A 15,244-nucleotide genomic window follows, 5' to 3' on the forward strand; every position below is an offset into this window, starting at 1 on the left:
AATGTAGCTTATTAAGGGTAGGTAGAGATGGAAATACATAAAGGAACAACAGAAAAAAAATTCCTAACATCTATACAAAAAATCATTAACACAGTAAGATAATGTCTCCCAGAAAAATCTTTGGTTAATTAATGATTAGCTTAAGAAAGAAAACTAAGAATGTCAGGTTATTTGTTAGCCAAAGACAAATAAATCATGGACACTATAAAACACAATGTAATAGAATTCAACAAGTGACCTACTTTAAAAAGCTCACAAAAACCACCTCTGTATGAGGTCAAAGAGAAGTACTATTTCAGCATTACAGACTTATTCTGGGTTAAAGAATGACAGTAAAATAACTACATGTGTGAGACTGCAAAAAATTTACTCTAGAAGATTCCTTGGTATGCACAAGTCTCCTTAAAGATAATAAAATTGAAAAATCCTAATGTCCTTATATTATAAACAATACATTTCTTCAGAGAAAAAACATATGATAGGTAGTTTTCCTGACGGATGAGGAATCCACATAACCTAAACGTGGCTGAAAGTTTCAGTGCTTTGTTTTCCCCACCTTTAAAATCAGTCTGTCCATCTATGACATCTGATTCCAGAACTCTGATTTTAACAGGATTTCAGAAATTTATTATTTAAAAATATTTCAACAGAAGAAATGTGAAAGACACACATCTTCTTTGTATCTCCTCAGTGTCCCTAGTTTAAAGTTTCGTGCAGATAGCATTGGGGCTGCAAGCACAGGACAGGAGTGTATTTTGTAAATAGGAAACAGATTATGTTTAACATCTAGGTAAACATGGGTCTGTGTCTAAGCCAGAAAAAATATTAACAAATTTATTCATTAAAATCCTATTAATTATCTTCACATTAAACTATGATTTATTAAAATCAGGCAACTCGATGAGAATTACCATTCTGGGTACTAATCAGCCAGAAGGTGTGCTCGTGCTTGAAACTTAATTTTGCTTTATTAAAAATTCATGCTTTGGAGTTCCCTCGTGGTCCAGTGGTTAAGACTCGGTGCTTTCACTGCCATGGGCCCAGGTTCAATCCCTGGTTGAGGAACTAAGATCCCACAAGCCACACAGTGCAGCCAAATAAATAAATGAAATGACCTCTTCACTACTGAGATACCAGGGGGGAAGTTCATTAAAAAAGAAAAAAAAAAATTCATGCTTATGGAAGCTCAGTGAGTATTTGTTCTTGGTAGGTATGTTAGCCAAAAAGTATGCCTTGATGACTAGTTAGGAGAAGGAAAAATGTGTGGATTTAACAATTTTAAAAACGAATTCAAGGCCTTTGTAAAGAAATTTTTATTCTATTACATACAAAAGAAAAACAATTTTTTCTAAAAATAATGTTTCCTAAATATTTCTATTATAAAGATGTCTTCAGTGACGTACTGCTGAAGAATGTCTATGTCACTATCCCTGCTATCCTACACTGTCACATCACCAATAAATTTTCTTCTTTGGCAATTTAAAAATACAAATCTCTTTAGAGGTATATAGCCCCTTGAGCACACCCAGGTGATCTCATGTTACACTTATCACACTGCTGACTCACAGATACTTTTCTCCATAAGGCGAAAGCAATCTTTAGTCCCCCCAGAATAACAGGCACTTTAAAATTAAAATCATGCCTCTCTATTGCACTTGGGATTTGGATCTGCTCCATCATATTCCTTTATTCCCAACAGAATAGCAATTGCAATTACTGGCACTTTAGAATATCTCAGTCTTCCTTCATTTAAAATTCAACTGAGTAGAAAGTTTTGAAAGTGGTTCGGCACACAGTACATAGGATGATCTCAAATTTGCTATATTGAAAACACTCTTTAGCAGAAAGCTACTGAAATAATATCCTTCTAGAAATTCTAAAATGTACAATTAAGAGAAACCTATTATTCAAGAATAAAATTATTTCAAGATTAAATTAAAAATCAAGATGCAATTAGAATCTACTTGACCAACAGATTTCCCATTCTAGCTCACACTCACCTCTCCCGAGGGACAGCAAACCAGTACTCTGGTTGCTTTCTTCGTTTGCCATACTGCTGGACCATGGCTGCAGTGTGAGTGGCAAAGGACTTTCTCATTGGTTTTCCCACTTTAATGCACAGAAACATGGGTGGAGTCTTGCTTTTCTCTTCTTTTGAAGGAAGTATATCTGAATCACACATGAAAAAAATTTCCTCATTATTGACGATATTGGTGATAGTTGGCATAAACATCGTACAGCATCGTCATATTAGGAGTAATTGAATTTTTCAGATCTTCTTTAGCACAAAAGGAAAAAGCTTTGGATGTTTCAGGTTTGTCTACATCACATGAGATGCTACAAACTAGGAATAAGGATAAAAACCAACACACAAAACAGCAAAGGGTGGAGAATTGTGACAACCCACAAGAATACATATTAACGAACGGTACTGAGGACCCAACCATACCATAACGCAATTCAGTTTAGAACTGAAATACCTTCAAAAACCTTTTAAAACTCCTTTAGATTTAGAAATTCAAAGTGAAAAAGGAAAGTTACCTGAAAGATGTAAAAAAGCGAACTACTTTTGAAATAGAATTCTATGTCACAGTTTAATGTTCAAAATAGATAGCATATATTGCTAATTTTTCCCAGTTACAGTTGAGCCCTGAACAAAACAGGGTTTAAAGGCGCTGACACCTGTGCAGTTAAAAATCTGTGTATAACTTTAGAGTTGGCCCTCCATGGATTCAACCAACCATGGATGGCATAGTACTGTATTTCGTATTTATTGAAAAAAATCTGTGTATAAGTGGACCTATGCAGTTCAAAACCTTCTAATGTAATGTAAAGATATACCCTATTGAAAATGTTCTCAAATAATTATACTACTTTTGCTATTGCATGTACAAGTTTTAGGAAGGTAGCTATACAGGCATACCTTAGAGATAATTTGTGGGTTTGGTTCCAGACCATCACAATAAAGTGAATATCGCAATCTAGTAAGTAACACAAATTTTTGGGTTTCCCAGTGCATATAAAAGTTATGTTTATACTATACTGTAGTCTGTTAAGTGTGCAATAGCATTATGTCTAAAAAAGTACATCTTAAAGAATCCCTTATTGTTAAAAAATGCCAACCATCATCTGAGCCTTCAGTGAGCTACAGCAGTAATATCAAAGATCACTGATCACAGATCACCATAATAATGAAATGAAGTCTGAAATATTGCAAGAATTACCAAAATGTGACACAGAGACATGAAGTGGGCAAATACTGTTGGAAACAAGGTGCCCATAGACTTGCTTGACACAGGGTTGCCACAATCTTCAATTTGTAAAAAAAAAAAAAAAAAAAGAAAAAAAGAAAAAGAAATGCAATATCTGTGAAGCACAATAAAACAAGATATGCCTATACAACAGAATATAAAGAAATTAAAAATAGCTTACCTTCAATGGGTACCTGAATTCTCTTTAATAGCCATAACTGAATTTCAGATTTATTATCCATTTGTGCACCTTGGCAGCTGTTGTCCAGAGTAGATTCCAAAGAGGAGTCTGGATACACTTTATTCATATTTTCTTCTGTAGAAGAGCCTAGTTGCAATGGAAGGGGTGCTCTCTCTTTCACCCAGGTTTTATCTGGCTGTTCATTGCCCTCAATTGGGGGATCACCTGCCTGGGGAAGAGAACTACTAAGAGTGATGTCTATTCCCACTGGCTCAATACTTTTGTCATCACTTAATTCTGCCTTCTGCAAGTTATCAGGTAACTGTGACCCTTCTTTGTTCTTATTAAGGTAATATTCAATGAGTTTAACTTTATCTAGATCTTCATGTATGTTCAATGTGTTTTCCACCTGGCTTTCTGGGGAACCAGACTGCTTGTCCACCTCTGGCATTATATCTTGCTTCTCACAGGTTTCTAAATCTAGGGTCCCCTTCAATTCAGCATCACACTCTGTTTCTGTAAAGTTCAGGGCTGACTGCACCTGCATTTCCGTAGTAGAACTGATTATTTGTGATTTAGTCTTCCTTAGCTCCGCTGGGTCAAGAGAAAGGCACTCCTTTGAGGTGTCTCTTTTGTCCATTCCACTATCATTTTGAGAAGAAAGTTCTTCCAAGTCAACGAAGTCATCTTCCTCTCCTAAGAGAGAATTTTCTTTGGCTATAGATTCAAACGCAGCCTGAGTGTCAGAAAGTTCCTTGCTGACTTTAGCTACTGCGGCAGACCGTTTGATTGCCTCTGCAGAGAATTCCAGTTTCTTTAACTTGTCTGACACAGAGCTGTCTGAGGGTTTCTTTTCTGTGTATTCTGTTGACTTCTCCAAAGGTCTTGTTGATTTGGAATCTGAAGTGATGGTTCTCTCTCCATTCTGCTGCCGTTTTTCTTTGTTGAGAGATTTAAACTTACTGAATGGGTTGATATCCTTTTCTGAAGCCAGGTCTTCCCATTCTCCAGGCCTGTACAGAGGACAAAGATCCTGAGGTAGGTCACTGTGGGGGGAAAAATGGTGGGTGCACATGGAATGTTAAAAACAAAAACCAAAACAAAATGGATGAAAGGCAAAAACCAAAACAAAACCCAACCAAAAACCAAAACATAAATATACTACAACTTAAATTTATGTTTAAAGGACTTTAAAATAAGGAAATGAAATCCAGAAATTGACTTCAAAATGAAAAATAAAATCAACTATAAAAAGTGGCAAATAAAGAACCATGAGAGTTGCTCGCATATCCTATTAGAAACAAATGAATGGTATTTGAGGTCATTTATGAACATGGAGCTGTCACCCACCAGATTTTTAATGACGAAATAATGTTTCTGATTTTCATGAAGGACAAAGGAGAGGGACTGTTTCAGTACCATGTCTAAAATTCCTTAGATATTCAAGGCTTTTCCTTTTTTAGAAAATAGTACATAAACCAACTACATTAATTCTGAATGGCTCATTGACTGAGTAGCTACTCATTTAACTGCTCTATAAAATGACTGACACTGAACCATAATTTTGGAAGATCTGATGCTTCCAATAAAAGACATCCTTCTACTCCTGAAGGAGATGCAAGAGGATGATTTCCACTATTATTGTGGATATATAGCACCTGCTCCATTTTACAGTTTAAAATTTTATAGTTACCTGGGACACAGTCAATTGTTTTTCCTTAATAACAGATGCTTTACTACCCAGATTTGAGGTTTTATCAGTTATTCATTGCCATAAAGTAAAATTGATATTGTAATAAAATGAAAGAGTTAAGAAATTTATACTAATTATTGTAAGTAAGAGCTCCTTCAATTCACTTTTCTATAAAATTTTAAACTGGGACACAGTTAACTGTTTTTCCTTAATAACAGATGCTTTACTACCCAGATTTGATTTACACAGAAAATATTGATTAAACATGCTCTCCAAAGTATAAAATAAATTGTCAAGAAACACTTTTTTAAATCTGTATTTCTGCTTACCTTAGTGTCGATACTGGGTTAAAACACAGAGGTATAAAAACCCTATTTAAAAATAACATTTTTGGATTTCAGAAATAAATTTTCTAAAAAGGCTAGGTCATATTCAGGTAATACTTTATTATTCTTGCTTTGAAATAATTATGACAATACTCAACAAAGTGCCAGGAAGTTCAAGTTACTGAACTTGAACTGTCTCCCCAAAGTTACTGAATAAATCACTTGCATGGAACATCCATGCTTTTTCCAATACAAAATAAAAGCCTATGTAATTGTTAGGCTCTGACAAATGCTTTAAAAAGCCTCTAATTCACAATTCATTACAATTCAATAGTCGTTCATCGAGCCCCTAAACACCATATGCTAAAAGACAATTGTGACAGTATCTCTGTTCTGCAGGAACCTGCACACACAAAAGTGTTCTGCTCAACGTGAGCATCTCAGGAGATGTTAAAGATGCTTCAATCCTAGAGTCAAATAAGTTAGTGTAATGTAGTATAATTTCCATTTTCAGACCCAAAATTTAATTTGGCATATTAAAGGCCAAAGTAAGTCCTGTAACAAAGAAGCCCAGCTTTTCACATATTTAACTAGCAAATTAATAAGCAAAACCATCTTCCATGAACGCCTAAGCCCCTTCCTCATCTCTTCCTTCTCTAGCTAGCTTGACCCCCACAAAGAATGCATTCGACTGCACTCTAATCAGCCTCCTATATTACCTTCTTGTCTATCCCTCCCTTCTTGTTCTACCTAATCCAAGCCGGGATTAATTCAGCCATCTCTTTTTCTGCATCACAACTGTCAAGCTCTGCTGGAGCAAAGTACATAGTGGTGTCAACTGGCTCTGCTGTTAATTAATGTTTTCTAGACTCAGCCAGAGACCTAATAATGACCAATAATCCTTTCGGTTGTTCTGTTCCTAGTCTCCGTGGCAGCTGGAGTTACAAAATGTCTTACACAAAATATATGAAGCCTGAAGGTGAGGATGGAGAGATTTTACACACGCACATACATACACACACACACACTCTTTTAAAATCTATTTGCACGTGGCAGCTAGATAATTTGCACTTCTTGTTTTACCATACAACTTTAAATAATGAAATTTAAACTACTTTAAACAATTGATGGAATTCTGAGGTCAATACCAAGTTCATTTCACACTGATTCCACTACCACATTCTATTTTGCTCATTGGTGCACATACTGTTCATTAGCCTAAGAAGTCTTTATATACCTGCATCCACGGTAGCAATCACTGTACAATTCTGAAATAATTTCAACACATTAGGCGCCAATTCTCAACTCCTCTCTCTCCCCCCATCTACAGCATTAGGCCCGGATCATGAAACACAATCTTACATTGAGAGAAATCTTTCTGTAAGAATGTACGTTCCCTATTATTAAAAGAATACTTAACATCCTAAGCTGAAGACGTGTAACAGTATTACTCCACTAGAAGCCATCACTGGGCAAGAAATGCCCCTATCTGCCTGTGCATCCACTTCCAAACTTAACTGTATCTTTACCTACTCTTATCTTCTTTCCTCTTGTCACCTGATGTTCGCACTTTCTTCCCAAAAGTGACTCTTTCACTCCCTCTCCTCCTCATCTAAGATTCCAAGGTAGCTGGACACTCCTTCACATGGTTCTCATGGAATGCCGTGTGCACGTCTGTATCTACAGTGCTGTTCAATTACCACTTCTCTCCACCTGTCGCACCCAGTAAACTGCAGGACAGGGGCCGTGACCCACTTATCTTCATATCCTTGCCACACAAGAGACGCGCACTAAGAGGCATTAGAAGCCTCATTCTGCGTGAATAAAAGATTCCCACAGAACAATGATTAGAGTTTCAGATATGAACTGAAGGTTCAAATAAGCAGCCTATACTTATTAGGTACCAGGCTATTATCTAAGAGTTTTGGTATGTCAATGCTTTTAGATCTTGTAACAGCTCTGCAAGCTGAAGAATACTATTAATTCCATTTTACAGATGAGAAAACCGAGGCTCAAGATTCAGTCACTCGTGAAGGTCGTGGAGCCATAAGTGGCAGAGCCAGGGAAACCCAGGCATCATCCTGCAGGACTGCCTGGCCTGCTACACTGCCTCCTAAACTTCTAGGCACTTCTGCCAGAACTTGGAAACTACCCAGTGATTATGTTCCAGTGGTTCCTTCAGTGGCTGGGCATGTAAGGGGCTAGTGGATCAGATGCTAAAGACTGTAGAAGCCCAGGGGAACCTGCTGGCATAAACCCCTAGGGATGCTGTGTCTGGGTTAGTTCCCTAGTTACCTTCCCTTGTTTTCCTGGGTCCAAGGGGCTAGCTTCCCTTTGTTCTGTTGGACACACTGCTTTGCCTTTACCTTGCTATCACTGAGAGTTTCTGAAGAGTTTTGCTGCTAGCACATATATAGTATACAGAAATAGGCACACTGACAAAATGACAGAAAGAGTCAGATCATCCCTACAAGTGAATCGATTCTCTGAGTTTTCTTAAACCCCTTCTTCATGGGGAGCATCTTTAAATCAAAAACTCAGTTTTACGAAACTGAGCTATTTGTAATGAGGTGGAGAGACCTAGAGTCTGTCATACAGAGTGAAGTAAGTCAGAAAGAGAAAGACAAATACCGTATGCTAACACATATATATGGAATTTAAGGGAAAAAAATGTTATGAAGAACCTAGGGGTAAAACAGGAATAAAGACACAGACCTACTGGAGAACGGACCTGAGGATATGGGGAGGGGGAAGGGTGAGCTGTGATAGGGCGAGAGAGAGACATGGACATATATATACTAACAAACGTAAGGTAGATAGCCAGTGGGAAGCAGCCGCATGGCACAGGGAAACCGGCTCGGTTCTTTGTGGCTGCCTGGGGGGGCGGGATAGGGAGGGGGGGAGGGAGGGAGGCCAAGAGGGAAGAGATATGGGAGCATATGTGTATGTATAACTGATTCACTCTGTTATAAAGCAGAAACTAACCCACCATTGTAAAGCAATTATACTCCAATAGAGATGTTAAAAAAAAAACAACAACTCAGTTTTAGAAGGCAAAAGTAATCAGGACTAAAGTAATATCCACCTACATTTCAGACACAAAACAAACTACTATTACAACCTTTGCACACCACTTAAGGTATTGTGGCTACAGGGGCAGTGCCTCTGCACGTCCACGCAAATCTCTCTCCACACAGGATTAAGGAAACACACGAGCTGGGAAGATGCCTATCCTAGAATTTGAATGAGGAAGAATGTAACTCTGCTTACCAATTAAACCAAAGAGAAAATACTATTCTCTTATCGATAATCAGACAAATTCTTTCAGAGAAACTTCATTTATTCTTTCATAAATTAAGAACAGGCATTGCTCTTCAGAAAAATAAGCCAAAGAAATACCATTTTTACGTGATTTTTTGATTTGAATGTTTCACTCTTCCTTATTGACCTTATCATTTCCATTTCCTCTCCTTTTTCTATTTTTTTAAAATTTAGTGCACAAGTATTCTACCTTCAAATTTACCTCTACACAATCTCTCACTCCTGCCAATGCCCTCACTTTTTAGTTGCATTTAATTCTCCCAATACCCCTTTTTCTGGTAAACAAAGAAAGATCTCTTACGATGGCAAGGCATCTTTGATCTTCATGTGGGAGATGTCATTGTAGAGCGCGATGGAAACAACCTCTTCCATGGGGCAAATGAGGCCGTACTCCTCACACCCATTTTCAATGACCAGGGGATCGGACTTATGAGGGTCAAACATGATATTGTTAGGAGTAACGATCATGACACCTCCGACCACACCCTGAAGAAAAAGATAGTACAGAGTCGCTACAGGCATGATGCAACCACCCTAGCAGCTTTAATGAACTTATGTTGCCATTCCATTGACCTTCTGAACCACGGTATTCTACAGGGCAATTGCGTCCCCTCTACGAAGGCTGGAAAAAACAGGCTGACGAAATACAACGTTGGGTGCGGTGTGCTGAGCAGAGAAACAGGCTTGCCTCGCTGTGGCAATCAGCTGAGCCTGGTTCTAGCATGGCTGCTGCAATAGTACAATTGTGGTCGGATCTTGGGTTTCACATGTATGTCTCAGATTCGCCAACTCCCTGTCTGTAAAATGAGAAGGGCTGTCCCAGGTACCTTCCAAATTGAGAACTGGGTACGCTACAATCCACCAGCACGTATTCACTACCTGTCCAGCAGGTGCCTGGTACTGTGCTAGGGGAGCAGCTGTACTTCTAATATTTTGCTCTAAGATGCTTAGAAAGCCCACATTCAGCAAAATTTGACACAAATAGGAGTATGAAATTTTTGCAGACAAAAGTGAATATATCCAAACTATGGAAACCGAAAGCAAAGAACAGTACCTTGGTGGGTACTTAAAGTCTGAAACTTGGTCAGTTTACATGGTAGACCCTGTTGGCCACAGGGATGTTATCTACCAGGGACAGCAGGATATAAATAACTCCCTTTAGGTAAGTTTTTTTTTTTTTTTTTCGGTACGCGGGCCTCTCACTGTTGTGGCCTCTCCCGTTGCAGAGCACAGGCTCCGGACGCGCAGGCCCAGCAGCCATGGCTCACGGGCCCAGCCGCTCCGCGGCATGTGGGATCTTCCCGGACCGGGGCACGAACCCATGTCCCCTGCATCGGCAGGCGGACTCTCAACCACTGCACCACCAGGGAAGCCCTAGGTAAGTTATTTATTTTGATACTCTTAATGAGTTTAGTGATCACCTTGGCAAAAAGTTTTGCCTTTCAGCACTACTTAGCCTTGGTTGCAAAAGTTTCAAGTGCATATCAATAATGTATTTTCCTACCATTTGAACCTGGCATGAAGTCTCTACTATGAGCACAGGAATTCGCTTTATATCGATATTACCCCTTCTTCAGAGGCTCACAAAATGTCAGATTTGTTCTTTACACAAAACACCAACAACCAAAAAAACTGAAACCACGATGTAACAGACATTTTTCATACCAGAATTTCTAGCGGCAAACAGGTTGAGAACTTAACCATTTTCCAGGTTAGGTGTTAAGCTCTTCACATGAATTTTCTTTTAATTAGCATACCCTATTAGTTAAATTTTATTACTGTTCCTACTTTATAGATGAGGAAAAATGGAAGCTTAAGAAATTCAAATACTTTGCCCACCGTCTCAGAGATAGTGGTGGTAAAGTTGGAATTTAAGTTCAGTGAGCCTGATTCCAGCATTTGCTCTTAAACACATTCTGTACTGTCTCTCTAACAATTTATGGGCTAAGAACTGAAATATAAGTAATAAACCCAAGGTCACAAAGAATCGCATTTCAACATGATGATGATTATTCCCTCAGAAAGCAAAATGCCAGGCATCCAAGAGGGGAAAACTAATGGACAGTTGTGAAATCTTAAAGCTGAAACTTTGGGTAAGATATTTTAAAATAGCCTGCCTTCAGTAATTTGGAACTAGTTTAGTTTTCCATAGACTCCAAGCAAAGGAAACAAACTGCATAGCCATGTACCTTTCCATCGGTGAAGTAACGACAATTCATTTTTAAAAATTTTACCACGCCTGGCTCGTCCTCTTCAGAAGTGGATGATAAGACTCTCTCAATGGGTTTTAAGGCCTTTCTTGCTAAGTCAGCATCCTTTAGAAAGTAAAAATTTCCAAAATCAAATAGAAGCACTTTTTCAAAAGATTATTCATTTATTTGAATCAAGCCATCTATGTTCCCTGTAAGTAACCTGTTCCTATTTAACGGGAACATTAAAAAAGGCATATGTCTTTCAACCTTCAAAAATATCACCCAAATCAAACTAAGCTTTTTAAAAAGCACATATGTATGAACCCATAAAAATGCCTCATCAAGTGTCTTTAGAAAATACCTTAAATGAAAGAATTTATATTGGACTCATGGTTCAAATTCTTTAGAAAAAGGAGTAAGGTAGTACAAATAAACTATTGGTCTCATTGAGAGTTTAACTTCTACATAAATAAGACATGTATTTCTGCCTTTAAGACCTTAAATGTGAACAGGTTTCTTATCTCAACTAATGACAAATTACTTAACCCCACCTCTTTGTCGAGGGATTAGAGTTTCAGATGAGCTCTTGTGAAAAATAACATGTAGAATTCTGCAATAACTCAAAACCAGGGCTGAGAAATATGAACTTCAGTGCGTGAATGAAATACATACAGGCAGTTTATCATATTCTGCATCTGATGATGAAGGAGAGACAGTAGCACCAGGACTGGATGATGATAACCTTAAGGTACTGGAAGGAAAGTTGGCATCTGGCACAAAAAGAACCTGAGAATGGGCAAGACAAGCTAGTCAACGTTGAGTCCCAGGAATTGGGCAAACCACAAGGCAGTGTTTAGAGCAATTACTCTCTGTACAGTATCATGCTGGGTATGTGACTAAGACCTAGTTGGCTGTCACAGAACTCATGAGCTACTTGGGGTCTTCCAGACTAATCCATGAAACTATACTCAGCAATATGAACGTGTGCAGATGTGTGCAGTGCAAAGGGTACTGAACACACTGCAGGAGCTCACAGAGGGGAGAGGAACGTGGGGGAGTATTCTGCAAAGGCCATATGAAGCAGGTGGATCCAAGTGAAGCTTTGGACAATACACAGGATTTGGATAGGGAGGGAAGAGCCTTCCAGGGCAGGGTACTAACAGTACAAGGGAATAGAGGAGAGAGTCGCATGGCATGCTTCTAAACATAATTCCTGTGTCAGGAAGAAAGGGGACACATCTAGACTTCCTAACTCTAAGCAGGCCCTGAGTGCTAACGCAGTAAGGTCCTTATATGATAAACTGTACAAGGTAGTATCAATGTACAAAATAGTATCAATAATCAATACTTTCTCTTCCATCACTGTTTAGGTTATCTAAAAAATAAAATAAAATCCCCTAAATTGTACTAAATAGCTTCCTTCTGTAAAATATTCTGGTTCCCAAAATGTTACTGTGATTCTGTTATTCAACACTTTTTCACGAGACATGGCTACATTCTGGCATTATATCAAAAACAGTCTTAAAGTGGCCTCTAATGTTATAAAGCATAATTCAGAGCAAATCATGTAACAGCTGTTTAACACTGTTACTCATTCTTCTCCATCCTTCCAGTCGTCTCTCTATTTTAACTTTAGTTATTTTAAATCTCTCTTCAATCCAGAAAAAATGAGGCAACAACAAAAGACACATTAAGATAAAGGTGGGAAAATCACCATCAAGGAGAAATAAGATGAGGCTGATTATACTGAAAATGTGCTCCAAAATTACCAAACATTCATTGAGAAGTGGGCCATAAAACTGGCTCTAAGATTCCAAATAACCAATGCAAAGAGATAGACATCATGAGTTAACAGAATTCAATGTCCATAAAATAAAAACAAACCAGTTTCTTAGAAGTACAAGTATTCTCCCATGAAGTCTCATTAAAACAAAAAGTGTCTCATGGTGAACTCTTTGTCCTTGATGACACGCTGACAGTAAATACAATAAACAGTTTGGAGGACTGTTCTTTCTAACAACTTCAAAATGGGTCAATGGAAAATGTCAGAAGTTTGGAGTTCCATAAAAGCAATTTACAGAAGGCTAAAATTACATGGTCTTAGTATACAGCTCTTATTTATCATATGTATCTAGGCTAAAGGGATGGATAGCCATCATTTCTTCCAAACAATTCTCCATTAATATTTTTTTTGCACCTGAGCTCTTGACAAGCATTAGGCAACATAGAGTGAGATTCTATTGTCTGACACTCTAAATGTCAAATCAAAGGGATAATTCCTATGCATAAACAGTTCACTGCACTGTAGACAGAAGTAACAGTTGAACACAGGGAAGCTCAGTCAGAATACGTCTTACTTCAACATGGGAGTGAGTCTGGATCACTCTTCTCAATTCCTTATCTTTGCCAGAAAAATCATGAGTAGAGCTAGATGCTGGGACAACTAACAGCACATAACTGTTTCGTTATATGAGGGCTACACAACACAGTAAAGGCTAGAAGGGACATCCGAGATAATGCAGCCCAACCCCTCATTTCGGAGATAAGGAAACCAGGGTCAAAAAAGGAAGTGACTTACCCAAGTCAAACAGTTACTAAAGGGTCAAAGGAAATGAAGCTTTGAGGCACCTATTTCTATATTTTTACCCTTAAGTAGGCATATTAAAACAGTTCCTGTTAGCAACTGGACCTTAATCCAGTTCACTTAGTAAACAAATAAGGAATCACCCTAAATTATTTTACTAAGTTCCAGTGACTACAGTCTTCAGCCTTGAATTAGTAAGTCTACGTTCACTGCTATGGGTCAGTTACACATTATGCAGCAATACCCCAGATTATAAGAAACCCAATAAAAGTACCTGAAATCTAATTTTCCTAGAGATAAAAATTTATTAATTTTTTAAAAGTTTTAACTCATATTTCCCCTCAATTACCTGGTATCGGCAATATAGTAATATCTCCTTTTGACAAGGACATAAATACCAAAAGCATGATAGTACAAACTGGCCAATTTATGGTCTGTTGGTTTCACTTGCTGCCCTTGAAAGAAATGCAAAGAATACCACCATTGCCTGAATGAAGTTATACTTAGAAGAAGCAGTATACATCCTGAATAAAAATGTCACTCTAATGTAGAGATGCAGGAACATGGTCTAGTAAGTCAATAATGGAATCGGAATGTGCTCATGGCAACCAAGTAGTTCTATAGATGGGACTGGAAACTTGGCCTCAGCAAGGATCTGCCTATGACTGGGCCATTTACATTTATTGGCTAAGTGTAGTTTTCAAGTAGAAAGATAAGAATATCTTATGCAGAAGGTATTTAAAAAATTGCTGGATTAACCGAGAATGGCAAAATTATATGACATATCAATTTCATTTAGTTTAACAAAGTACTAAAAGCCTGGGAAAAAATGTGTGGCTTTTTTTTAAATTGAAATATCACTGATTTATAGTATTGCGTTAGTTTCAGGTGTACAGCAAAGTGATTCAGTTATATATATATATATTTCAGATTATATTCCACTATAGATTATTTCAAGATATTGAATATAGTTCCCTGTGCTATATGGTAAATCCTTGCCGCTTATATATTTTATGTATAGTCGTTTGTATCTGTTAATCCCATACTCCTAATTTGTCTCTCTCTCTTTCAATATCTTCTTAGCCAACCATATGTTTGTTTTCTACATCTGTTAGTCTATTTCTGTTTTGTATATAGACTCATCTGCATTATGTTTTAGATTTCATGTGTAGTGATATCATATAGTACTTGTCTTCCTCTGTCTTATTTCACCAAGTATAATATTCTCTAGGTCCATCCATGTTGCTGCAAATGGCAATATTTCATTCTTCTTTATGGCTGAGTAATATTCCACTGTGTGTATGGGCACCTGTGTTGTTGTTTCCATGTCTTGGCTATTGTAAATAGTGCTGCTATGAACACTGGTGCATGTATCTTTCTGAATTGGAGTTTTTGTTTTTTCTGGATGTATACCCAGGGGAAGGATTGCCGGATTATACAGTAGCTCTGTTTTTTAAGGAACCTCCATACTGTTCTTCATAGTGGCTGCACCAATTTACATTCCCACCAAACAGTGTAGGAGGGTTCCCTTTTCTCCACACCCTCTCCAGCATTTATTATTGTAGACTTCTCAATGACAGCCATTCTGACCGGTGTGAGGTGATACCTCATTGCTGTTTTGATCCACATTTCTCTAATAATTAGCAATGTTGAGCATCTTTTTGTGCGTCTGTAGGCTTTTCTTGATGGTCCTGCT

The 15,244-nt window shown here is 37.9% G+C and overlaps 1 protein-coding gene across 3 annotated transcripts in view; it reads right to left on the bottom strand.

Moving 5' to 3' along the window:
- NCOA7 (nuclear receptor coactivator 7) overlaps positions 1-15,244 on the bottom strand; it is a 151,339-nt gene that overhangs the window by 49,256 nt on the left and 86,839 nt on the right. For 2 of the 3 annotated variants that reach the window (XM_007447972.1, XM_007447970.1), the window contains 5 exons: positions 11,637-11,750; positions 10,962-11,087; positions 9,074-9,258; positions 3,433-4,445; positions 2,001-2,169 (listed from right to left, as the gene is read on the bottom strand). In XM_007447972.1, coding sequence (XP_007448034.1) covers positions 2,001-2,169; positions 3,433-4,445; positions 9,074-9,258; positions 10,962-11,087; positions 11,637-11,750 — 1,607 coding nt within the window. Of the gene's footprint in view, positions 1-2,000; positions 2,170-3,432; positions 4,479-9,073; positions 9,259-10,961; positions 11,088-11,636; positions 11,751-15,244 lie in introns of all 3 variants that reach the window. The other variant, XM_007447971.1, reaches the window with a different exon arrangement.

This window comes from Lipotes vexillifer, unplaced genomic scaffold, assembly GCF_000442215.2.
Source record: "Lipotes vexillifer unplaced genomic scaffold, Lipotes_vexillifer_v1.1 scaffold756, whole genome shotgun sequence".
NCBI classification, from domain to species: Eukaryota; Metazoa; Chordata; class Mammalia; order Artiodactyla; family Lipotidae; genus Lipotes; species Lipotes vexillifer.